This window comes from Aulonocara stuartgranti, assembly GCF_965226115.1.
Source record: "Aulonocara stuartgranti genome assembly, chromosome: 2".
NCBI lineage: Eukaryota > Metazoa > Chordata > Actinopteri > Cichliformes > Cichlidae > Aulonocara > Aulonocara stuartgranti.
In genome coordinates, this window is record NC_138940.1 from 19,369,130 (window position 1) to 19,395,494 (window position 26,365).

The following is a 26,365-nucleotide window of genomic DNA, read 5'->3' on the forward strand; positions in this document are numbered from 1 at the left end:
TTTTTCACATTCTGTCTCTCACAGTTGAAGTGTACCTCTGGTGCAAATTACTGACCTCTGTCATCATTTTAGGTGGGGGAACTTGCACAATCGGTGGCTGACTAAATACTTTTTTGCCCCACTGTACAAAAGCTGACACTGTGAGACTTCATCAGAGGTGTAAGCGTCACAGCAGATGTCTTAGTGTCAAAGAAACTGAGGATAAAGCTGAAAAACATGAAGGAGACTTTCCTGGCCTTTTATAGCAGGTAACTGCCTTAAAAATATTCTGCAGTAGATGAAAAACTATGAATCATCATATGAAAATTACCTGATGCTGCTGAAGTGAATCAAAGTTACAAAGGTTTGATTAGAGACACAGCTGAGAGTTTTGAAATGTGGCATCATTTGTAAAAGTTTAAATTTCTTTGGTATTGAACAGAAGAAACTAGGCTTTCTTGTCGGAGGTCATTTTTGAAATCAAAAACAAAAAAACAGTGGCCGACAGCACTGAACACAATGGTAGACTGGTGCAGAAAAAGCAAGCAAATAATGTAGAAAACAGAGATTTTTGATGGTAATTGATTTTCAAACCTACCCCTACTGTGTGTGTGTGTATCACGGTCCCTGTGTCTACCCGACCGCCTCAGTAAGGCTACATGTGCTCCCGCCTTTGGCCCGTGCTCCTGCTGTTAATCACACACCTGAGGCTCATTATGCGGCAGTCTACTGGCCGCCATTTAAGATGGTGGCTCAGAGCTTCTTGTTGCTGGACGCTGTATTGACTCACGTTAGTGTAACCCTGGCCGTAGCAATCTCTTGAGTTCCCAGTGATTTCCTAGTTGTAATTATTCCGTCTTTCTAGACTTCCCTGAACGTGTTCCTGAGGTTTTTCTTGCCGTAGCGTGAATGTGAGCTGAGAAGTGTAACCAGTTTGCGTAGAGTGTATTGGAGAACAGGAGTGGAGCCAGTGTAGGAAGGAGTGGAACGAGGATTGTGGAGCGAGTGTAGAGTGTGTGTTTTCCCCACATGCTGTGGATCCCTGGAGCACTGACCTTCCCACCTGACTTTGTACATAGTTAACGTGGTGCTTTGTACATAAAGATTGTTTTGGCTGATTTCTGAATCTGTGTGTGAGTTCTTTACGTCAGCCCTGACAGTGTGGGCTTGTTTGGAAACAAGCATGCACTGTGGACTCAAAGAAACACTCTGTTACGTCCATCGAGTCATCCATCCATCGCTCTTTACTTCAAGTCCCACAAGCACACTCGCTGATCCATCTCACCAACAAGACAGTGTGTGTCAAATCTTAGTGAGGATATGACACTAAAACCACATTTCGAGCCTCAAAAATGTCTTCAAACTCGCATTTGGTCCTCATAAGTGACGGTTGGTCCCCACAAGCATAATACCATGCCAATTATCTGTCCTCACAAAAATGTCTAAACATGTACACACACACACACACACACACACACACATACCCGTTTCTTGGGTTAGAGGGACAATTTCTGAAATTTTTGGCAAATCAGACTGGACATAGGGCTATGGGGACACCGGGTTCCAGAGGTGCTAGAGCTACAATATGCATATCAAAAATCATGAAAAAAATCAGCAAACCTATACACAACTTAAAATTTAAACATTTTCTTTGCTCAACTGAGATATAAAAAAGGCTATTTTTTCAGACATTCTGGTGGTTTGTAGAGACTTTTCTGTAGCTCGGTCTATAAGGACAGTCTGGTGTACAAGGTCAGTGATGTCATCATACATATACACAAAGTATAGTCTGTTCTGAAGGGACACATGGTGTGTAAAGCCAGTCTACTGTACACACACACAGTGAGTAAATCTGGTTTAAAAGGACACATGGTGTGTAAAGCCAGTTCACTGTACACACACACACTGAGTTAATCTGGTTTAAAAGGACACATGGTGTGTAAAGCCAGTTCACTGTACATATACTCACACATGCACTAAGTATAACCTTCTTAGAAAAGAACGTGTATTATAAGACTGTGACTGATACATCATTATAGTAAAATTGAATAAATTTGCTTAGGCTGCTGCCCCTGCGACCTGGCCTCGGATAAGCGGTTGAAGATGGATGGATGGATGAATAAATTAAAAAATAATAAAAAGACTATATTTTGGTTTTCTCTGATGAGCATTACAATCTGACATACAAGCTTACATAAAACACCACAGATCATATCTGTTGTGATCTACTAACAGGTGGTCAAAGTGTCATTAAAACAACTAGAAGCATAATAATAATAATAATAATAATAATAATAATAATAATAATAATAATGGATTGGATTTATATAGCGCTTTTCTAGGCACCCAAAGCGCTTTACAATTCCACTATTCATTCACTCTCACATTCATACACTGGTGGAGGCAGCTACAGTTGTAGCCACAGCTGCCCTGGGACAGACTGACAGAGGCCAGGCTGCCATATCGCGCCATCGGCCCCTCTGGCCAACACCAGTAGGCAAGTAGGGTAAAGTGTCTTGCCCAAGGACACAACGACCAGGACAGAGAGCCCAGGGATCGAACCGGTGACCATAACACAACAGTGCTTGCATCAACTAGAACAAACTATGTATTATAGAGTTTTTCATTGTCCTGAAGAAACTGGCACTGAGTGGCTGACCAATAAAACAGCACCTTTGCACACCAGGGGTGAGTCGGGCTGACACCATGACTTATACATAAGACTTATATCAACACACAACACATTTGTTGAATTACTGAATTATATTTAATATAACCAACTCAATAATCAATTCCTTAAAAGGACAGCATTGTAACAATTATTGAAGGAAAATAAAAGTGAATCCTGGCATTAAAAGACTCAGGCTAACCACACATCAAAACAAAACACTGCCTGTGAGCACAGTGAAGTCAACTACATACTTTTTGAACGGAGAACACTAACCTTGAAATCAGGCCCAGAAAGGTAAAGGCTCAGACTGTCAAAAAGTGCATTTAGTGTTTAACATTTATTTATTTTTTTTAAAGGCCAGTCCTCTGTTGCGCACAAAATCTCGAATGTTTTGAATAGATCTCGTCTCCAAGATAGGTTGTTCCTTTTCTTTGCACTTCAGACACTGCTGGTTGGTGACAGTGATACCGTTTTCAATAAAAGGCTTCATATGTTTCATCACCGCTCCTATCTCCTCCTCAGACCATGGTCTCTTCACACACCGCCTTGATGAAACACATAAACCTGTTCAATAAAACAAAACAAATTTGAAGTTTAAAAAGATCATGTGAGATGCACTTGTAGGTAGAGATGGTGTTCAAAACTGTGAAAACAAGCTGGTACTTGTCTAAACAAATTGTGTGTGATAATAAATAGACTGTAGACCTGATAAAATTTAAAGTTTGATTGTTTTCATTAACATGATAGTTCATCACACTGCTTGGTAAGCACAAAATACATTCAGCTTCTTTATATGTTATATAATGTCTAACCACATGATGTTGGTGTTGACTGCACATAGTGCCTAGTGATGGACATGGCATCTGATTTATATCATACCTTTAGTAACTGAGTCAGGGACAGGAGGTGAACCAGAAGTCACACAGGCATCATTCCCCTGGTCATCTAAAAAATATTGCACAGTATAAATGTATGGGCTTAAAGAGGCTTTCTGCCTACCAATCAAACACCATGGGCACAGAGGGGACAGTGACAGCCAGTTCTATTATACTAACTATACACATGGCAATGCTGCTGAACTGGATGAAGTCAACAATACCTTGGGTAATAAGTTTACTGGGAAATGATGTAGATTTTGCACAGGCCAAATTTTGCTTGGCCAAAACTGATGAAGCATCAAAATACTAGTCATAAAGCATTAGTGTCACAATTAGGAATGGAACAACTAACAATCGACCATGTAAAAATGTACTGATGGTTAGTAATATTGTTCTATTCACAATCCCAGGTTATCGTAATCAGCATAGTAGTGTTAATAGTAAAGTCTGATTTCATTTTTAATGCAATGAAAAACAGAGATGCAAGTGGCATTAATGAAACAAGAGAGCATCTTTATCATACGTGATGTGCGCTGTTAAAATACGTTACTGCACATTTCACTGGATTTGTCTCTGAACAGGACTAACTCACAGATCCCAGCTCATTACCTAAGATATGTTGGGCAAACTTTGAGTACAGCATTGAAAATGTACCTTGAGCTGCAGTCTCGGAGAAGTGAGGCAAATCAGAAGTCACAGAAGTTAATATTTCTTCATTGTCATTGATAGATTTTTCTAGCAAAAAAATAAAAAAATTTTTTATTTTATTTACACACACATATATATACATACATATGTATGTATGTGTATGTATGTGTGTATATATATATATGTATATGTATGTATGTATGTATGTATGTATGTATGTATGTATATATATATATATACATACATACATACATACATACATACATACATATATATATATATACATATATATATATATACATATATATATATATATATACATATATATATATATATATATATATATATATATATATATATATATATATATATATATATATATATATATATATATATATATATATATGTATGTATGTGTATATATATATATATGTATGTATGTGTATATATATATATATGTATGTATGTGTATATATATATATATGTATGTATGTGTATATATATATATATATATATATATATATATATATATATATATATATATATATATATATATATATATATATATATATATATATATGTATGTATGTGTATATATATATATATATATATATATATATATATATATATATATATATATATATATATATGTATGTGTGTATGTATGTATGTATGTATGTATATATATATATATATATATATATATATATATATATGAATGAGGAAAATGAGTATTTGAACACCCTGCTATTTTGCGAGTTCTCCCACTTAGAAATCATGGAAGGGTCTGAACTTTTCATCATAGCTACATGTCCACTGTGAGAGACATAATCTAAAATAAAATTCCGGAAATCACATTGTATGATTTTATAACAAGTTTTTTGTATATTTCTTTGTAAAATAAGTATTTGAACACTTGAGTCAAACTATATTAATATTGCCTTTGTTAACAATTACAGCAGCCAAACAGTTCCTGTAGTTCTTCACCAGGTTTGCACACATTGCAGAAGGTCTTTTGACCCACTCCTCCACACAGATCTTCTGTAGATCTGTCATGTTTTGGGCCAACACAGACTTTTAACTCCATCCACAGATTTTCTATTGGACTGAGGTCTGGAGACTAGTGAGGCCACTCCAGAACCTTGAAATGCCTCTTACGGAGCCACTCCTTGGTTTTCCTGGCTGAGTGCTTCAGGTCTTTGTCTTGTTGAAAGACCCAGCCAGAACCCATCTTCAATGCTCTGACTGAGGGAAGGACGTTTTGGCCCAAAATCTCACAATCCATGTCCCTGTTTATCTTCTCCTTAATACAGTGCAGTGGTCCTGTCCCCCGTGCAGAAAAACAGCCCAGAGCATGATGTTTCCACCCTCATGCTTCACTGTAGGATGGTATTATTGGGATGAGACTCATCCTTCTTCTTCCTCCAAACCCCAACAATGGAGTTTAGACCAAAAAGTTTTATTTTGGTCTCATCGGACCACAGGACTTTCTCCCATGACTCTGGATCATCCAGATGGTCCCTGGCAAACTTCAGACGGGCCTGGACATGGGTTGGCTTAAGAAGGGGAACCTTCAGTGTGATGAATGATTTTAAACCATGACGTCTCAGTGTATTACTGATAGTAGCCTTGCCAACGGTGGTCCCAGCTCTCTTCAGGTCATTGACCAGCTCGTCCCGTGTAGTTCTGCGCTGATTCTTCACCTTTCTTAGGATCACTGACACCCCACGAGCTGAGATCTTACGTGGGGCTCCAGTCCGAGGAAGACATTAGCCTCTTCCATTCAGGGGCGCCTGCAGGAGTCTTGCAGAGGGTACACACAGTCACCTGCACGCGCTCCATCGCGCACACGCACATGCGTGCACGCGCACTGTCGCGCACCGAGCTGCTTGGCAGTGGCTCTGGAGCCCTTTCCAGCTTTGTGAAGGTCTAAAGTTTTGTCTCTTGTGTCGTTGGACAGCTCTTTGGTTTTACTCATGTTGCTGCAACACTTTTGACAGATTGTGGGGTGCACATGTGTCTTTATGAAAGCTAACGGCATCAAACAGGTGCTGCTAAATTAGAATCATGAGCAGAGTGTAGTTGGACTGTTTAAAAGCAGAATAACAGGTCTTTGAGGGTCAGAAATCTGCATGATAAGCAAGTGTTCAAATACTTATTTTAAGCAGTAATATACAAAAATATTTTAATAAAATCATACATTGTGATTTCCGGAATTTTCTTTTAGATTCTGTCTCTCACAGTGGACATGTACCAACGCTGAAAATTTCAGATCCCTCCATGATTTCTAAGTAAATGGCCTGCATTTGTATAAATGGCCTGCATTTGTATAGCGCTTTTTCTAGTCCATAGGACCCCAAAGCGCTTTACACTACATTCAGTCATTCACCCATTCACACACACATTCACACACTGGCGATAGCAAGCTACAGTGGGAGAACATGCAAAATAGCAAATACTTACACAGCAAAGTACAAACAGAACTGCAATAACATTATCTAAATATATAAAAATGTAAATTTTAAATATTTTATCAATACAACTACAAAGTCTATAACACAGAATACAATAATTTCAGTACCTCGCAATGTGGAAGCATCAGGGAGTTGCTGTGATCCAGTAGCCATCCCATCTATGTCATCTATAAAATTGAAAAAATGTTATTAGACCAACCATATTCACAAACACCAAGCCGATTTAACAACATATAAACCATGCATACCACCAATTTCATCCAGAGTTTTTCCTTGAATATCCTTCACAGTTCCCTTCTCCATGGCCATGAGCAACTTGGAGATCTTAGCCAGCTGAATTGTTGATTGGGGCAGTCGATAGTATTCTCTATGGACCCTAATGTCATGGCCGAGGAAATCGGCCAGCTGGTCTAGTTCATTATCTTTCAAGTTCATGACTTGGCTTATCGTGGCAATCTGTTTGCGAAGGTTAGTTGATCTGAGGTTCTGAGGATGTTCAGCTCCGCAAGCATCTGCAAACTGACCAAACTGCCCTCTGTAGTGACCATCACTACAAGGAATGGCGAAAAGGTACATATTGTTTTCAGATACCCCGCACTCTTTCCTCTTACTAACGAGGAGTGACAGGTTATCGGTCATATCAGAAGTCAGGATCACAGCCACCTTTCGTCCTTTTTTCCCCTTCAGTTCCACTCTGGCAAACTGTTGGCAAAGCCTTTTCTCAACTTCTGTAAGCCCAGAGCTGATGTCATCGTTTAGTTTGGACATGTCACGATCTTCAAAATTTTTGACAGTCATACGTGCTACTTCACCTTCCCTCCTCCTATTGAACAAAATCACTTGACAAAGGATCACCTTTGCTAGTGCTGCATAAGTTCCTGCTGTTGGGTTATCACCTAGTTTCTCCCTAGCTGATTCCACTTGCTGACCAAGATATAACTGCAGCTTCTGAACATCTCTGGTCAGTGGAAGGCTGTCGACCTTGTTGTATTTTGCCTCACTCAGGTTTGATAAGGCTGAATGGGAAACTAATTCAGACCACTTTGTTTCATGAAGTGTGTGAAACCTCCTGATTGAATCGATCGCCTCTTGATCCTCTTCCATGAGAGCACGACACATGATAATATCACTTATTTTTCTGAGAGAATGTCCAAGCTTCAGGGCCAAACTTGGGGCTTTGAATGTGCTGGTTTCAGTATCAAAACCTGAAACTCTCTTGACAGCATTAGTAAGAATAAAGAAGTTGGCTGGTTTTATTGCCTCTTCCATATTATGGATTCTTGTTGTGTGACGCAAAGTCACAAGTAATCTCCCAAGTTCCCTTACTTTCTGTCTTATATACTCATGCTTTGATCTGTCACTTCCATGCTTATTAAAAAGAGACTGAGCCAACTGCATAATATAATGATCATTCCTTATTGCACTAGACACATCATCCTTGTGCATCTTGCCCAGTACTGAGTAGAGTTCACTTGAAATTGGCTGAGACATTGTGGATTGAGTAGATGCTATACCAAAGACTCTATCTTTCAGCTTCTCTTCAGCATTATTCTCTGGTCTTAAAGCACATCTTTTCATATGCCGAGAAACTTCTTTTCTGGATATCATACCCTTACAGTATAAGCAGTACTCGTATGTCTCAGCGCTGCTGCTGCTCTTTTTTGAGATCCTTTTCACTTTAAGACAACCTGATCCTGTGGTTTTAACAGCAGAGTTGTGCTTGAAGTTACCAAGGTTTCGTAACCTTTCAAGATGAACTTTTCTGTCCTTTGATGATTTGGGTAACTGAAGCACCTGGGCGACTTCAGCATTTTCATTTACATGCGTCTCCAGATGACGTGCAAATTTTGTTTGAGGTTTTCCACACACAAAACAAAAATTGACTGTGCTTTTGATTAATTTTGTTGACTTGGTTGGGGATTCATTTTGGCTAATATCCACAGTACTCTTTTCGCTACATGCATCTTTTGTTTTCTGCTGGCATGACTCTGAGCTGTCTGGTTCTTGGTCGGGATGAAGATCATCAGTAGTTTCAAGATCATTCAAAATGTGCTCAAAGTTGTTCTTAACATCCATGGTCTGTTCTTTTTCAGCAAAAGTAACGCATAAATCAGGCATGCTAGCAGCATGGGAGTTTTTTGATGGTCCAGGTAACTCAATAGACAACTCTGTTCCTGAGCTTTCTGAATCTGATGCAGAATTTGGGATGTATTCTTCATCAGATGAGACATCACCCTGTTCGTAGATACAGCATAGATTAAATAACAGAAATAAACATGGGAAGGATAAATGCTAAATTGTTCACGTCACAGAGCTCGGGACGTAAACCAAAGTCTCTAGATGTCTTAAAAGTACTAAGAAATACCTCCTGATTTAAAGAAGAAAATGTGCAGCAGATATGTATTTTGTGCAAGTATTTTGATTCTGCTTGATCAATTTGCAATCTGTGATCGATTCAGTACTTTTTTGATATTTGTCCCATTTCTAATATCCAATTTATATTTTTTGAACAATGACATTAACAAAAAAAACAAACACAAAACAAAAAAAACTAAGACACCAGCCCTAACCTGGTCCCGGAGCCCCTCCCACAATGACCCCCACAGATCAAAATTTGTAAAACCTTTGAGACTAGATTGTATGAAACTGTTTTTTTTTTTGTTTGTTTTTTTTTACAAAGGATTATAATAAAATCTAAGTAATATTTTTACAATGTGTTTATTTCTGGCCTCTCTCACATAACTTCTACACTCTATCCAGTCCAAAATCTCTCTGCTTTCAATTCTCTATCTGAGACAACACTTACAAAACTGATTATCCTTATAATTTTGTGATGAAAGAAAAAGGAAGAGCAAGCAACATGTGGCAATCTTCACGAACTGCATCTACGTCAATATTAACTATATTATAATGAAGCCTGCGTAAATTCAACCTGGGAGAAACACCTGCACATCATCTCCATCATCATCATCATCATCTCAACTCCCTTCAGCTGCTCACTCCGGCACAGCCAATCCGGAGCTCCCTCGCACCTATGCCTCCATTCAGCATCCGGGCATTTAAGCTCTTTCACCCATAGCTCGGCCTCTCAGCGTTTTCGCATCCCTCCACCACCCCTGCACCCCCATGCTTGCCCCCTGCCTCCATACCACCACCAGTGTCCAGACCCCAGGGGAAGACCTCCTACTTCAATCAGCAATGCTTTTATCAACAGTTTTCCCGCCGGGGTCTGACCGCCAAATATTTAATGTTCAATAAAGCATGTCTAATTCTTTCTCCGTATCTGAGTCTTTCCAGGTTGAATTTCACTGTACACTTACGTCGGACATATCCCAGTCTTCTGAAGATGTCTGGAGGCAGATCTTATGCCACACACAACGGCATTCTACAAATACAAAGAAACCACAGCATTAGACAACAACCGATGATTCATTAAGTTATAATTTAAAAAGTAGCGATCCCACACATCACAAATTATATTCACGAAGACCACTAAATATAAACAAGCATAAAGTGAATTTAAAACCAACGCATAATTCAGAATAAAAAGCAGATTTTTTTTTTTAAGTTTAAGACACATTTTAAACTTATGAATATGATATACTGAATCATCCTAATAATAAATTTTTTCATCAGATTTGAGATATAAAACATTGTTATTTTAAAAACAGACTAATTGACAGACAGACAGACAGACAGACATACATACGATCTAATGAGAAACAGAAAAGCTAAAATGTTTATCCTACATTAATTAATAAGGATTGAGATGAAAAGGACTTCTACTAAAAAGTCATTGAAAATGTGTAGAGACACCATCAAGCATTTGTATTGCAAATTGCCTGATTGATCTATTGGAATAGGTCTGGATTAATCAGACCCAGTACCTTATTGGGCTTCCTATATTGACATTGTAAGAAGTTTGCAAGTTTGATGCAATGTTTACTCAAAGGGTTTATTATCATCAAACATCATCTTCCAAGTTTGTGTGTATATGTGTAATTACAGAATGACAAACAGACTTGAGGGCAGTTTACTTCATACATGTTGATACTCTCTTAAATATAATTAAACATTTGTGCATTTTGCTTTATCTTTATATAACAGATCAAATCAGGAACTGTGGTTTTTGCATTGTAACATCACAAATAAGCTAAATCAGCATTGTCAGTACGCATGCACGACGCGGCCGGGTCAGAGTACACCACTACCCACGATGTAAAGGCTGAATTATACTTCTCCGTCAGATATAGGCTTGGTTCTTTTAATACATCCATGGATATAGGCCTACGGGGAAGTGCTGTGCCAGGGTTGCCAGACGTCAGTGGCCAAACCCCGCACGAGCGTCTCCGGGCACCACAGAGGCTGATGGCTCCGAATATGAGGCTTTGAAAGTGAAAGTTTATTTGCAGCTGTTGATTCATTGTACCAACCTTCCCTCAGCTCTAAGGGATCTGGAATTGTCATCTGACAACTGTCAGTCTCGATCTCGAGCAGAGACTTATATCCAAGGTAGCATAGCCTCCCACTCCTGCTGTTTTGTTAAAACTATAGGGGCTTTTTGTAGTGAAAACGCCCAAGCGAGGGCCACGAATTCTTTCTTTCTCTTCCCAGCAGCACTGTATCCCCGTTTCGTACCAAATTCTTTTAAAACATTGACTTTAGGACGCTCAAAATATTCAATATCGCTATCACACGCGGCAGTGTTTACTGTTTACGATGCACGCTGGGTAGTCGTGACCCTTGACCCGGACCGGCATGCCTTGCGCGCGGTGAGATGCTTATTTAGCTTATATGAGCTTGATGTTGAAAGAGTGAAACAAAGATTTAAAGTTGTAAAGTTCAACAGTCTAATCAACAAAGAGTAAGAGGGCAATATACATTATTACAGTATGTTCTCTGTTCTCTGCCACACTAAGCAGACAAACTCAAATGCATGATATGTGATAGTATCTGCCATTACACTGTGTATCATTGCAATGGTTTGAATTGATAAAACTTTGAAGTGATTTTTTTTATTCTTTACATATGAAAATGTAGACCTGACTCATGGTAACTTATGGTATAGTGAAAAAATGCATTAATTAACACAAGATAAATAATACACTTACGCTTGCATCTTAGACCGTGCCATCTGATAGCTGTCAAAGGTGAATGGCATATCCCGCATTTGTCAAGTTTCACCGATTCAAATACCAGCCTATGAATTGTACACTGGAAAAAATTAAAAACATGAAATGAAACATAAAACATTGTTACCCAAATATTTTATGACGAATTAAAAATAATGTTTGACCATTTTACATATTTTCTACCAATCCTTCAGGAGAGATTGAAAGGGAGATAGGAGTTACTTTTTAGATAAAATAGTGAAGCATATCTATTCAATTCCTGAGATTTGTGAGTTAGAGAGAGGGGAATCTATTTAGATGAAGCAAAAGTAAAATACTAAGAAGCTAAAGTGACTGTGAGTAAAAGGTGCATGTATATGTCTGACACAGAAAAACCCAAGGTTTACAAGGACACTGGCCATCAGCCTCATAATGACATCCGAGCTCAAACTGATGCTTTCACTGTTTCACCTCCAGTGTGTGGCCACTCAGTAAAACACACTTGTTAAGGGGACACTGTGGTTAGAAAAGACCTCCTGTTCTAAATAGAGGACATTTCCACCACCGCTGCCAGATGTTTGCTAAAATACTCAAAATGGAGTTTCATGTAAACACCATAACACTTCTAACCATTGGTCAATTTTAAAACAAAGGTCAATTTCAACTCACCTCACAAGCAGAGTCGTTAGGCACAGCTCTGGATGATTGTGGCACCTCTTTCGATTTGCTCTCTGTACAAGGGAACATAAGGAGATTCAGTGCTTGACTTTCGTTAAGTCAAAAAAAACACATCTACGCATAACGCAATCAATTCACATCCCTGACTGTTACAATTCTACTCAAAATATCCATCAAGACACTATAGAATCATCAGAAATGTCCCAATACTGGCACATTTTTCATGCAGCAAACCTTCAGGCATGTCATGCATTGCCAGAAGTTAACAACATTTACTCAAAACTGACCACTGGTAAGTTCTTCTGAGAACGCTTGGGGTGACAACTCCTGATACTGGACACCAACTTCACCAATTAACTCTTTCAGAGAAGAAGTGCCACGCTGACCTCCAACAGAATGCACCTAAAAAGATGCAAAGATGAACAAGCATCAATGGTACAGTGTCCATCTGATCAAGAGGGACACTCTCAGTCAAACCTTAAAACACCCAAATGATGTTGAGAGGGAAATGCAATGTTAAATGATGACTACCTGTACTTACAATGATTTAAAGACTGCACATGCAGTATAATTGTAATCAATTGATAAACATGATCTTTACAAACCACACTATTTACCAAACTACACATTGATACAATCTTTAGTAAACAGATGAATCCATGCTAACCTCATGTTCAGAGTTGTCTGCTGTAGGTCTAGATGACTGACACTCTGCTCTTAATTCTCTGTCTGTAGAAGAGAACACAAGACATGGAGACATAGTGCTTTGCAAGACCCCAGGGTTTAACAGGTAGTGCTTACTCAAGCAGGGACTCACCTGTGAATGAGTCTGTAGAGATCACATGGTGCTCCACGTCATGGGCAATAGGCTCTGCAACACACTGTTGACCAGAAGGGATGCTTGCGATCTTTAGCTGGGTATGAAAAGTAGAACAAATATTGTAAACATCTGGCAGCTACAGTGGAAATGTATTTAATCCACTACAAGTGGTCTTTTCTAACCAGTGTCCCCTCAACCCGTGTGTTTTTCTGAGTATGCCAAACACTGGAGATGAAACAATGAAAGACTCAGTTTGAGCTCAGATGTCAGGACAGTGTTCTCACATACCTTGAGTTTGTCTGTGTCAGACACACACACATAGTTAAGCATTTTCTGTTTCACCTTCAGTTAAATACAGTTCTAACTCTCACCCTAACTGCAAGGAAACAGAGTGATTAACCCTTACCTAGTTAAGTGAAGCCAAAGTAAGACAATACTAAGAAGCTAAAGTGACTGTGAGTAAAAGGTGCATGTATATGTCTGACACAGAAAAACCCAAGGTTTACAAGGACACTGGCCATCAGCCTCATAATGACATCCGAGCTCAAACTGATGCTTTCACTGTTTCACCTCCAGTGTGTGGCCACTCAGTAAAACACACTTGTGGAGGGGACACAAAACAGATAAGCTTGCAATCATCACTTGGGAAAGTCATACAAATTCAAGATTTAGTTAAACCAGATTGAATACCACCAAGAGGACATTTAAATATTGTGACTAGGGCTGAAACAACTAATCGATTAATCGACAACTAATCGATTATTGAAATAATCGTTAGTTGCAGCCCTAATTGTGACATCTAGATATGTAGGTTTTAAACAACAATTCATAGGGGGAAATTTTTTTTTAAATGACCCACCTTTTTCCGCCAGGGCCATTCTTTCCCACCATAGTCATAAGTAATTTCACTTCCTGCCGCAATTTCCTTCAGTGCAAAAAGGCAGAGATGTGGCTTCCCTTCTGCTTCAATCAACTTCATTCTGCAATTTGGTGTCCTGTGTTCATCGTTTACTAGTCGCCCAAATGACCCATCTTCAAGTGCTCCATCAATACTGCAAATTTGGAAACATACATTAAACAAACATTTATAGTGACACGCCTATGAACTATACTATAATTTTTAAGCACCAACACAAACACAACATCCAATACAAGTTTAGTTGTTAAATGCATAGTTGATAAGTTAAAGAGGGTCCATCAGTCAAGGACGCGTTGCTTTCTGACTGAGATAAGTGTTTGCGCTTCTACTTGTGCTTAGAGCTTAAACGTGGTTTTGTTGTACTGTCGCGCTGACCTAGTAGGTGTAGGTGTGGCTGTGGCTGTTACTCTTCTCTTCCTCCTCTTGCCCACTACCTGCTCTGTGCTGCTGCTTGCGCGTGGCCGCTGATTAGACCTTGTGCAATCTACAGCTAAGCGCAGCCTGGTGCGCACTGCTCCGCCAGGTGAGTTGAATTAGAGCAATCAAGGGCGGGCGTGCCTAGTAGACCTTAAAATGCATGCAGCAGTCATTTGACCCGAGCGTGACATGCTGAGAGGACAGCAAACCAAGCACAATCCACTTTGAGAAAGACTTTGAGTTAGACGGGCTATCGGTAAGCTTGGACTCATATTTGCTGCTTATGTTTGGGAACTATGGAAGCTCAATTGTGGAAATGTATTTATGCTTTGGGAAATAGTTACTGCATTTAAGTTTAAAAAATTATATTGATATTAAAATAAATGTTTAAGTTTGAATAAACTGTTTATGTAGATAGTGTTTCCCACACTTATGTTAATTAATACTAAAAGCAATTACCCCAAATCCTTGGTTAAATCTTAAAACTAGTGTAAATATGTTTGGTTTAATTTAAGGAAAATAATTCTTTGTAAAAGAAAATCCTTGGTTAAAGTCTTTATTAAAATATTTGTAAACTCTAAAATGTATACTTTAAAAATGTAATTGTTACAGAAAGTGTAAAAAATGCAAGGTAGACCAGTTTATTTCATCTTTGTTGTTTGAAATTACTCACCTCTGATTCAAAAACTAATGAATGTAAAACTAAAACTAGGATAAATGATAGTTTAGACAAAAGTGGCTTTACTGAAGTGTATATTTTTGTTATTTCATTTGTCTTCTGTATAATGCATTTAATTTATCTGAATGATTAATGAAATGTTCTTTATTTTTTGTGTTGAAAGGTTTTTCACCTATCCATCAAGCCATCCATCTACCTACCTCACAGACAGAGAACACTTGACATGTACTATTTTGGCATTGTACATATTATACAGTAGTTTTGGACACAGTATAACAGTGCACGAGTCTCCGTGTCCACATGTGCCAAATGCGCACAGACACAGGGGCGCTCATTCAGCCCTGGCCATTTGAATTTTCTCTTATTATTTTCTCTATCTCTATATTATATTTTAAATCTTCACAGCAGCGTGAGCACACTGTCTTAGCTGTAAAATGTAGGCTTATATTATTACCCCTCTAACCCCGTACATTACGCCCGTGAGTGTGTATTAGAGAAGGCACACACAGGCTGAATACGGGGACTAACGGGCCCTCAGCATATGTGGGAGTCCCGTCAGTCCCCAGTACTGCGAGTTCCCGGGGACCACAGGGTCACCGGGAAATGACGGAGCCTCAGTAAGAATGAGATCCTGCTATTCCACGGGTCCGTCACTCCCCCTTCTATAGATTCTGGGGACTGACGGGGCCGGGTACTAGAGGTAAGGACTCGTTAAAGAGCAATATGAGAGGTTTGCTTCAGAAATCCTGACCTTGCAATAGAAATGTAAACATTCAGTCATTTTGAATTTACCACAAAGTCTTCTGCTTCCATATGAATTCAAACATGAAGACTGAACATGCGCTGGGGTACAGGTTACGTCTGTGTTCAGCTTCAGTTGCATCAATAAGCTCCCCTCTATACTCGACCACGAAGTCTCCTTGTTTGAAATTGGCTAAAGTGAAGATGCCACGACCTGAAGAGACAACCATATTAGAGACACAGGCGTGGCAGCACTGCAAATAATCAATTCATTAAATATGTATATCTGTAAATTGCAAGTATGCAATGTTGTGCTTTTTTTCAATTCTACATATATAATAAAGAAAACATGTCCAAGTGCAGAAAACATAAATAGCCAGGCTCGCTAATAACTAAATTATTATTAAAATACCTTAGATTTTAATTTATATTGATGTTTGTACAGGTCACCACTGGTGATGTGTAACCCCTCAGTCTAGCCTGCAGTGTGTCAAAGTCACTCACCTTTAACTGAATTAATAAATTTGATTTCTAACATTGAATTCTTGTCTCTTCTTGCAAGGATGTGATTAATGGCATCCTGAAGGGGAGTGGTTCTCCGTGACATGATTTGCTAAGGAAATCAAGATAAAAATGTAAACAACATCAAAACTTCAAGCCTTTATGCTTACAAGGGCATTAGTAAAGCTGAATGAGAAGCACCCCCCCCCCCCCCCCCCCATGTTAGCGTATTATTAGTTTAAGGTTATTTTAGTTTGGTGATGAGTGCTGGAGGGATTCTGATTAACAGATAAATGGATGGGGGCGAGGCTGTATTTGTGCAGATTAACTTGACTGTGTTCCACCTGTGTTGATTAAGTCAAGTTTCTGACATGCTCCACCCAATTTTTCTTATTTCACTAATAGCATGGATACTGAAACTGTTTCAATTGAGTTCTATGCTTTCATTACATTCACATAACAGACACAGACAAGGCTGATGTCTGAGTTGTTTTAACAGAAAGCATGCACTTGCAGATATTAAAGATACTTAAATGTCCTAATTTAACTAAAGCCTAACTCTGACTTAGCCTAAACCTGTCTGTCAAACTAAGCTTTAGATCTCTCAGGAATCATGTGCTTCATCAACACAACTATAAGAGCAAAACAAATGTTTTTTTTTTTTACAATATTTTATAAACAAATGTGTGCAGAGTGACACCAATACTGTCTCAATTTAATTTCATAAATCTACAAGAGTTTATTTGTATTTGCCTTCCAATGTTTCCTTGGTATTTGGGCAAAGATCATCTAATAGCAGTAGCAGCCATTTTACATTAAACAAGTGATCTTGTCGTGAAAAAGGCCTTCTTTCAAACTCAGTGAAACATCACACACTTGTGTAATTTCTTACCTTGAAACAAGTGATGAGATTAGGCCAGGGTAAAAATAACCCTGGGACAGTCCGGGAATCCCCGCCCCGCGTGTTGCTGTGACCTCCGTGAACCGTTCCGCGTGCTCCGGCCCGCTCCGGCCCGCTCCGCCGTCCTCACCTCGTTGTGGTCCGGTCCCCGCGGTGCGCTCTCCGCCGTATGCTTTCCACCGTACCTCGTCGTTCCCTCACCTGCCGCCTCACCACGGCTGTGCCTACTCTGAAGCACTGTGTCTGTCAGAACGCCCGTCTTTTAAAAGTTTTATAATTACCTTCTTACCTTTTCTCCAAAGCGTGTCAAAACTCTGCCAAAATTGATGGATGAATAAGAAGCGCCCAATCAGTCAGTCTAAATCATTGATGTAAATATCAATGGTCTAAATGGGTAATGTTAAAATGCGCATGCGCAGCTTCCAATTTCGCGCCATGTGTATAATGTCCCGCGCTCGTGTATAATTTCCCGCGCTTGTGTGTGCGGCATGCAGGGACAACTCCAACCGACAGGGGGCAGTGGCGGACACACAAATATACAACATATGTCAAGTTTTTGGTTTACAAAGACTTTTGAGAAAAACACTTTTTGGGTATTAAAACATGCCCAGAAACCATTTTAAAAGGTCAATTTTATGAGGACAGCAAAATGTCCTCCTGTAACAGAGGGTCCTCATAGCTCTTTGATTTGTCTTGAAAATTGTCCTCCTAAAACGAAAAACAAACACACACACACACACACACACACACACACACACACATCATCAGCATCATCATCATCCTCAAGATCTTCCACTAACAAATGGCGGCAGCCATTATAAAATGTGCCAGCTTGTAGTTCCCTCTACTTAACAAGCTTCAGCTAACAAACCACGAAAGACTCGAATAATTAGAGAACAGTGAGGAAGAGAAGTGGCAGAGTTAGAAAAGAAGCAACTACTGAGAAGCCATAATAATGCCAATAAACAATGAAAGACGAGATGATGAAGTCAAGGCCAGTGGGACATATATACATACACATGTATACTGAATGACAACAACATCAGAGAGAAGGAACAGGAGACACTTGAAAAGGACCAAGGGCTCAGAGAAGAGCTAGGCGAATGTCTCCAGTAGATCCCAGGAACAACATCCAGAAGAGCGCAGTCCTAGGAACAGCTAAGATGCTGCAGCTCCCTCAAGCTCAAGGATAGACCACCCGCAGGAGCAGGAGGGGAATTTATATATATATATATATTAGGGGTGCAACGATACTCGTATCGCTATTGAACCGTTCGATACAGTGCTTTCGGTTCGGTACACATATGTATCGAACAATACAAAATTTTTAATGTATTTTATCAACTTTTCTTCTGACGATGCTGTCTGTGTTGAGCGCTCAGTGGATCCGTGTTGTGGCGTTAACGTCATTTCAACGAGATTTACGCTGACAGCACTAGTGGGAACACAACGAATATGACTGCACATTTACACCGACATCATCCTAGTGCAAAGACAAGTGGAAGCAGACAAAAACAACAAGCACGCATGCTACAAACTTTACCCGAGTCATTTAGACAGCCGTTAGCACATGATTCTCCTTATGGGGACCTGATATGTTTAATATGCTGCTGAGAATATAGCCCAGAAGAAGCGTATAGTATAGCTTTTATTTTGGAAAGAGCCATTTCTCTGTAATAAACTCTCTTTTCCAAAGATGAGTGATTCCTCAATCAGATACAGGGCTCGCAAAATCGCTAGCCCCAGGATGTTGGGCTAGCGATTTTTCCAGGCTACCAAAATCTATCTCTTCCCTGCCCGTCGGCCTATCGTAGGAAGGAAAAATATATGTCAATGCTTTTGCATTCTTTCGGAAATGTAGCTGGGTAATTATGTCATTGGCATCGGTGAGCCACTGTCAATATGTGACATATTGAAATCGCGTTTGAATTTGCGCTTGTTTTTTGCTTTCACTTTGCAATCGCGCGAACTGTGTATAGAGAGCGACAGCACTGATTGGTGAGTGATGATAATTTGTGCACCAATTCCTCTGACATCGTCTTATCAATCGTTAGCTTACTATGCAAACATGACAAGTGAAATCTCCCGCAGCAAGCTTAAACATGTGAGAGGTTGATCGCGCAGAGAATCGCTGAGCGTTATGTGAGTGCGTGTGTAAAAGCAGCAGGATATATATTTTAGTTCTGCTGAGCCAAATAAGACAGGTCAGGGTGAAGAAGTGACAGCCAAAGAAAAGCTTACCACAAAACGGAAAAGTTATGACAAATCAGACTATAAGGCAAAAAGAAAGTGCAGCCTTATGGTTTCATGGACAAAAGAATTTCTGTGGCTGCAATATGACGAGCTAAATAACCAGGGCTGCACATAAGTAGTCCGCAGGTGCGCATTCGCTGTCAAAATAAAAAACGCGCACAAGATAAGAAGTTGCAACGCGTGTTTGTGTACATAAGATTTTCAGGAGGAGGACAGACATTTGTTTAGAACTCTTAAAGATGTTGAAGAAGCTCCTTTAAGCAATTACTTTGGTTTTCCTCCACCTCCAAAGAAATGTCAGGAGTCCGAACCTCAAAAGAAGCACGTATTCTCAGAAAAGTAGTTGCAGGAGGTGAGCTGGCTTCAAACAAATGATGAACGCACAGAGATGTGGTGCGGAATGTGCCGTGAAAATTTAATAAATGACAAATTAAAAAGGCATGAACATTTTTTTTGTATCGAAAAAATATTGAACCGTGACACCAAAGTATTGAACCAAACCGAACCGTGAATTTTGTGTATCGTTGCACCCCTAATATATATATACAGTATATATGCAGGAGAAATGAAGGATAAGAGGGAAGAGGCAAAATACTGTAGTGGAGTGCTGGTACAGGAAGCAAGAGAGGGATTATTTATTTAGAATTGTTTTCTATCCGGTATCGCCTCTAGGGAGAAAAGAAAAGGGAAAGAGAAAGAAAAGGTAGAAAGAGAGAGAAAGCGCATAAGAGGGAGAGGAAGGATGCTGCCAGAACAGTTTCTGTTAAACACACAGGGAGGAAAAACATGCTTGCGGCACACAGAGAAACAAATACAGGAAAACACAGAAACAAATACAACGCCAGCACGCTCACATGCACATGTAGGAAAATACAGGATAATAACAGGGGCAAATGCACACAAATGGGTCTGCTTGTGAAAGTGGATGCACATTCAGGTAGATAAGAGAACAGCAGGCAGGACTATCAGTTAGATTGTATTGTGACCTCTGATCCACAAACTCAGCTGGTGGTTAGGGCTGAGAGAAGGAGAAACCAGAGAGAACACAGATGCAAACCCAGGAAAGCCGATTCCACACTCAGTCTAATCAGACAAATTGGGAAGAATTTTCTCTTCAGCAAAGATACTGAAAGCCTTTGTTTTCATTCTCTAATAAAGTTTTGATATGAATCAGCAGCCAGCTGACAGAATTCACGGTGGTATAGTTTATGGCTCAAGTATGCCTAATAAGGAAAACTCTCTATTCCCATTTCTTTATCCTTTACTTGTTTTACAACTGTAGGTCTTTGCTAGAGAAGAGCAGGGATAGTGCTACACTGTTTTAATGTCTAATTAAAATAGTTTGGCCCCATTACCATCTTTGACCTGTGGTAAATGGACTGATTCTTATATAGCGCTTTTCTACTCTCCCGGAGTGCTCAGGGCGCTCTAAATAACATGAGAGAGTTATTCCCATACAGCTTATGACAAAATTTGATCCGAAGTGATTGATGGCCCTAATCACGACCTTTTGACCTCCCGCCCCTCCCCTCCGTGGGAAACCCCCCGCGTGACGAATCGTATCCGGAGAAGGGGGGGTGGGAAACCCCCCGCGTGACGAATTATATCCTGAGAAAGGGGGGCGAACCCCGGAAGCGCGCCATCTGTTGCTAACCGTATCGAATTGCACCCTGAGAAAGGAGGGGCGAACCCGGAAGCGCGTCATCTGTTGTTGGGGAAAAAAAAAAAGTTTTTAGAGGGAGGGGGAAAACCTCCGGAAGCGCGTCATCTGTTGTTGGGAAAAAAAGTTTTTAGAGGGAGGGGGAAACCTCCGGAAGCGCGCCATCTGTTGGAGGGGAATAAAAAAAGCAGAGAGAGGAGTCCGTCACAATTTCTAAGGCACAGACACAAGATGGATTTCCTTCTGCAGCCCCGCAGCGGTCCTGTGTCCGATGAGATCTGCTCTCCCAAAGAAGAAGGTTTTGAATATGACATATTCAAATACAGCATATTTACTATGGAAGGCATCGATCCGGACCTTATGACCCTACCGGAAATACTCCGGAAGTGTCTAGTCATTTTCAGACCTGTTGCATCATGTTCCCTAAGCACAGCGGTGATGCAGCAGATGATTCTGTGATGAAAAGAAGAACTTTCTATCCGCTTGTAACCTTTAAGATACACCATAGCTTGTGATGAACAGAAGAACTTTCTATCCGCTTGTAACCTACAGGCTGCCTATGTGTAAAAAAATTGAATAAATATCGCTTAGTGAATACTACTTTTCCTTTTGAGAGTCCTTTTTTACAAGAGACTGAAAAAACAAACCAGCGACAGGCGATCTTGTTTCACACACACACACACACACACACACACACACACACACACACACACACACACCTCTGTGGGAAAGAGTCAACCATGAGAGTTTTGTCAACAGCAATTGTCCATTTGGCAAAACAAATATCCGTCTCAAAGCCGTATTTTACCGTTGCAGAAAACAGACGGCGTTCACAAGAAGGCCCACACACACACACACACACACACACACACACACACACACACACCCACCCCCACCCCGCGGGCCAAGGAGGAGTGAGACAGCAGATATCAGTTTTTTTTTCTCAATGCTTATATCCTATAACACGCCCTCCAAAAAATATTATTATTATTAAAACATCTATATGAGGTAGGTTTTGCGCAACCTGCTCCTTGTCAGACCAAAGTAGAGAGTTTTTTCTTCAATACTTTAACAATAAGTTTTCTCAATAGATAGAAAATGTTGATCCGCTGAGGAGTCAACATCCGATATTATCATTGCTTGTAACCCGGTTTTTTACATCTCCCCATAAAACTAGTCTTAGCGAGGAAAAAAAGCTCATATTCGAATAAGTTTATTAAAGCACCCCCCTCTGTGGGAAAGAGTCAGCCATGAGCCGAGTTTTGTCAACAGCAATTGTCCATTTGGTAAAACAAATATCCGTCTCAAAGTCGTATTTTACCGTTGCAGAAAACAGACGGCGTTCGCAAGAAGGCCCACACACACACACACACACACACACACACACACACACCCCGCGAGGCAAGGAGGAGTTTTTTTCTTCATTACTTTTTACAATAAGTTTTCTCAATAGATAGAAAATGATGACGCTGAGGAGTCAACATCCGATATTATCATTGCTTGTAACCCTGTTTTTTACATCTCCCCATAAAACTAGTCTTAGCGAGGAAAAAAAGCTCATATTCGAATAAGTTTATTAAAGCACCCCCCTCTGTGGGAAAGAGTCAACCATGAGCCGAGTTTTGTCAACAGCAAGAACAAGGTCAGACAGCAATTGTCCATTTGGTAAAACAAATACCCGTCTCAAAGCCATATTTTACCGTTGCGGAATGGGGGAAAACAGACGGCGTTCGCAAGAAGCCAATCAAAAAAAAAACAGCCCACTCTAACTACCGGTATTGTCAAGAGAAAGATGCGAAAAACAGATGCTTCGCTAGACTAGGATAAAATGAGAGAAGAAGCGGAAGGGGAGTCGCTATCTGTGACAGTTCTACCAATCGCGAGGAAGAATCCGTGAATATTATGTCAGCATTCCGTTCAAACAACGCCGCCGATCAGAGGGCCATCTCGCCAGATCTGTTCATACCTCACCCCGGTAAGTTTTTTTCTTTACGACTTTAAATTATATATCAACAGAGATGTCAATAATTTGATTACTTTCTTTTAGATTTCTACATCAATGATTTCACGCAAGTGGACTACGGTACGTTTAAATAAGTATATACCATTTTTTAAACAAGTTTAGATAGACTTGATTTAACCATGCTCTGATACTTACAGAAACAATCGATAATGCAGTGAGTAACAGCAGAAATCCGGCCGTTTTCCGCGGCGAATTAGAAGCCATATCCCCCGCAGAACCTCCGCTGCCGCCGCGTCGAAGAGAAGACGGCACTATTTTCGTCTCCGCATACCGGGAGAACCGCGGAGAAAAAAGTTTTAAAATCGAAGGTAAACAATATGATGCATTATCAGCCATTTTGTTGAATAACAGGATGTGACGGAGTAATCCGAGTGTGCTATACCGCCCCTCCCGACCCGGAGCAGATTTTTAAAAAGTTTTGCTTTATTTCTCGACAGAGGTAACCGAGAATATACAGACCCCGCCGCAGCGAAAAGAAGAAGAAGAAGAAGACGACGACGTTATTTTCGTCAACGCATACCGGGAGAACTGCAGGAAAATACCTTTTAAACCAAAAGGTAAACAATATGATGCAATATCCGTCATTTCGATAAATATCAGGATGTGACGGAGTAATCCGAGTGTGCTATACCGCCCCTCCCGACTTGGAGTGGTATAAAGCGTGCTAGAAAGTTTTTTTTTTTTTTTTATTAAATCTTTCTCTTTTTTGTTTTATTTCTCGGCAGCCGAGATTGCGGATATACCTATTCAAGCCCCCTCCGCTACAGACAATCGCGCGGAGGAGCGAGGTAAATAAAAAGTTTTTTTCATTCTCGAAAAATAGGAAAGAGGAGGTTGTTTTCTTAAATCTCTTCTGTTTTATTTCTCGGCAGCCGAGATTGCGGATTTACCTAACCAATCCCCCGCCGCTACAGACAATCGGGCGGAGGAGCGAGGTAAATAAAACGTTTTTTTCATTCTCAAAAAAATAGGAAGGATGAGATTGTTTTCTTAAATCTCTTCTGTTTTATTTTCCCCGACAGAGACCGATACAGAAAATCAGGCGGAAGAAAATCAGGCTGAGGAGGAACCGTCCAGATCGCCTCCTCTCAGGAGAGTGAGAGCTCCTCTCGGGAGACTGAGAGGTAATTGACGGGGGGGTGAATCGATCCTATTAAACTTCTCTGCTCTATAAAAATAAAAAATGTAAGGTTTAAAAAATACATTCTGTCCGTCTTTTCTTACAGCTCGACGGATGCTTCATAAGAAGAGAATCCTTGAAAACCTCGCTTTCATGTACGCCGTAACAGTTCGCACATATGCATCGATATACAGACACAAGGACCTGTAAAGTAAAAGCATGTAAAAGTCTGTGAATTAAGAAATAAAGAAAATCATGTCGGAAGAACACAGCATTCCTGAGGCTTTGTTGGAAGCCGTGGCAGAATTAAACAGAAACGATGAACATTTAGCCCCACCGTTAGAAAACAATATAGCCCCACCACCACCAAACGACCCTCTACAACCTTTAGAAAACGCATTGCAGGTCCTCCTTCAAAACATTGAAAACGAGCGGCTTGCCGGTCTACTGAACTTTGACCCTCTGCAGCCGATAGAAAATGCTCTTCAGCTCTACGACCGGCAGCAGGTGCAGCAGCAGGTGCAGGTGGAGCAGCATCATCATCAGCAGCCCAGGGAGGAGGAGGACCGGCCTGCGGAGCATCAACAAGGAGGAGGATCTCGGGTACAGAACGATGCGGTGACTCGCCGCGAACATTTTAATAATTTCGAAATAAGGCGAGTATTTAACATTCCCTCTCCGGATGAAGCGAGCGACCTCGCTCAATTTTACCTCAACGTCAGGGATAATTTTGTAGATCTAGCGGATAGGGTCAGACCGGAAGTTAGTCGTAACGACCGGGTTCAACTGGAGATCATCAGCGAGCACGCGCGAAATCACTCTGTTTTTAACGTCGACGACGAAAGCGCTGAAAACATTGTACCGGTTTTTGAGGACCTGGTAGCCAGGCTGATACAATCAAACGGAGCGATCGTCGCAGGCTCTCCCCTAGAAATTGTTGTGCAAGTAATTAGAAATCCTAGAGGCGGTGGCAGTAATGACCCGCGTAAAAAGATTCACAAAATGTTAGACGATGAAATTCTAGTCAAAAAGCGTCGCTGTCTGTACGTGGTAAAAAACAAAAACGATAATCTGTGTTTTGCCATCAACCTGATTCACCTCACTCAACCTCATTTCACAGATAAACAGGCCCTGGAACGCGGCAGAGAGCTGCAGCGTTTAGCGGGGTTGAGCGATCGCACTCAGGTAACTCTCACCGACATAGGTAAATTCGAACAAATACTAAAACGTAAAATCGTCGTGTTTTACCGCCCGGCCGAGGACAGAACTCTTTCATTAATCGAAACAGACTACCCGAACACACGTCACCCGCTGTACTTATTCTTATTCCGCCATCACTATTACGGAATAAAAAATCTAAAAACATTTTTAGGAATCCAGTACATTTGCAACGAATGTCACCGCGGGTATTATAAAAGAGAGGAACACTTTTGTCAAAACCGCTGCAACCTCTGTTTTGACCCCGCATGCCCCTCTCACTTTCTGGACTCTGTAATCTGTACGGATTGTAACAGATCATGTCGCACATGTGCGTGTTATTTAAAACACAAACAACCTGGAATTCACTCCGGTTCAGACCTCAGCGTTTGTCAACAATTGTATAAATGTCCGGACTGCAAGCGCCTCTCCCGTCGCGGAATGCACAGGTGCACAGCCGCCAGGTGTAAAATCTGTCGCGCGGAGCTTCCTCCCGACGACGATCAACACCTGTGTTACATCCAACCTTTGAAACATGAAAACTCTGATAATGCTTCCCAGACAGGGAGGGGGCGCACGTCCCTTACCTAGTGTGCACAAAATCTCTAGAAGGAGAAGAGTGGCACGCTTACGGTGTAGACTGTGTTGAAAAGTTTCTCCAAAGATACAGAAGGAAAAAATATAGAGAGACCACA

The 26,365-nt window shown here is 40.5% G+C and overlaps 2 protein-coding genes across 3 annotated transcripts; one reads left to right on the forward strand and one right to left on the reverse strand.

Annotated features, from left to right (window-relative positions):
* Positions 1–2,432: 2,432 nt before the first annotated feature.
* LOC309687942 (uncharacterized protein) lies at positions 2,433–17,521 on the reverse strand. Its single transcript, XM_082503268.1, has 15 exons — positions 17,409–17,521; positions 16,520–16,628; positions 16,067–16,229; positions 14,119–14,311; positions 13,257–13,353; positions 13,107–13,168; positions 12,727–12,841; positions 12,431–12,492; positions 11,762–11,864; positions 9,971–10,035; positions 6,899–8,885; positions 6,758–6,817; positions 4,183–4,263; positions 3,530–3,595; positions 2,433–3,214 (listed from the first exon to the last, which is right to left on the reverse strand). The coding sequence occupies exons 2-15, from the start codon at positions 16,620–16,622 to the stop codon at positions 2,988–2,990; spliced, it is 3,384 nt and encodes a 1,127-aa protein (XP_082359394.1). The 5' UTR covers positions 16,623–16,628; positions 17,409–17,521; the 3' UTR covers positions 2,433–2,987.
* Positions 17,522–21,177: 3,656 nt separating this feature from the next.
* Positions 21,178–24,989, forward strand: LOC309688997 (uncharacterized protein). 2 transcript variants are annotated; one of them, XM_082505111.1, is made up of 9 exons: positions 21,178–21,398; positions 21,458–23,305; positions 23,378–23,413; positions 23,491–23,661; positions 23,791–23,910; positions 24,079–24,141; positions 24,226–24,288; positions 24,376–24,477; positions 24,580–24,989. In XM_082505111.1, the coding sequence occupies exons 2-9, from the start codon at positions 23,233–23,235 to the stop codon at positions 24,681–24,683; spliced, it is 732 nt and encodes a 243-aa protein (XP_082361237.1). In that variant the 5' UTR covers positions 21,178–21,398; positions 21,458–23,232; the 3' UTR covers positions 24,684–24,989. The 2 variants fall into 2 exon arrangements, with proteins under 2 accessions (XP_082361237.1, XP_082361238.1); XM_082505112.1 differs by lacking the exon at positions 24,226–24,288 and having other exon boundaries at positions 21,178–23,305.
* Positions 24,990–26,365: the final 1,376 nt, after the last annotated feature.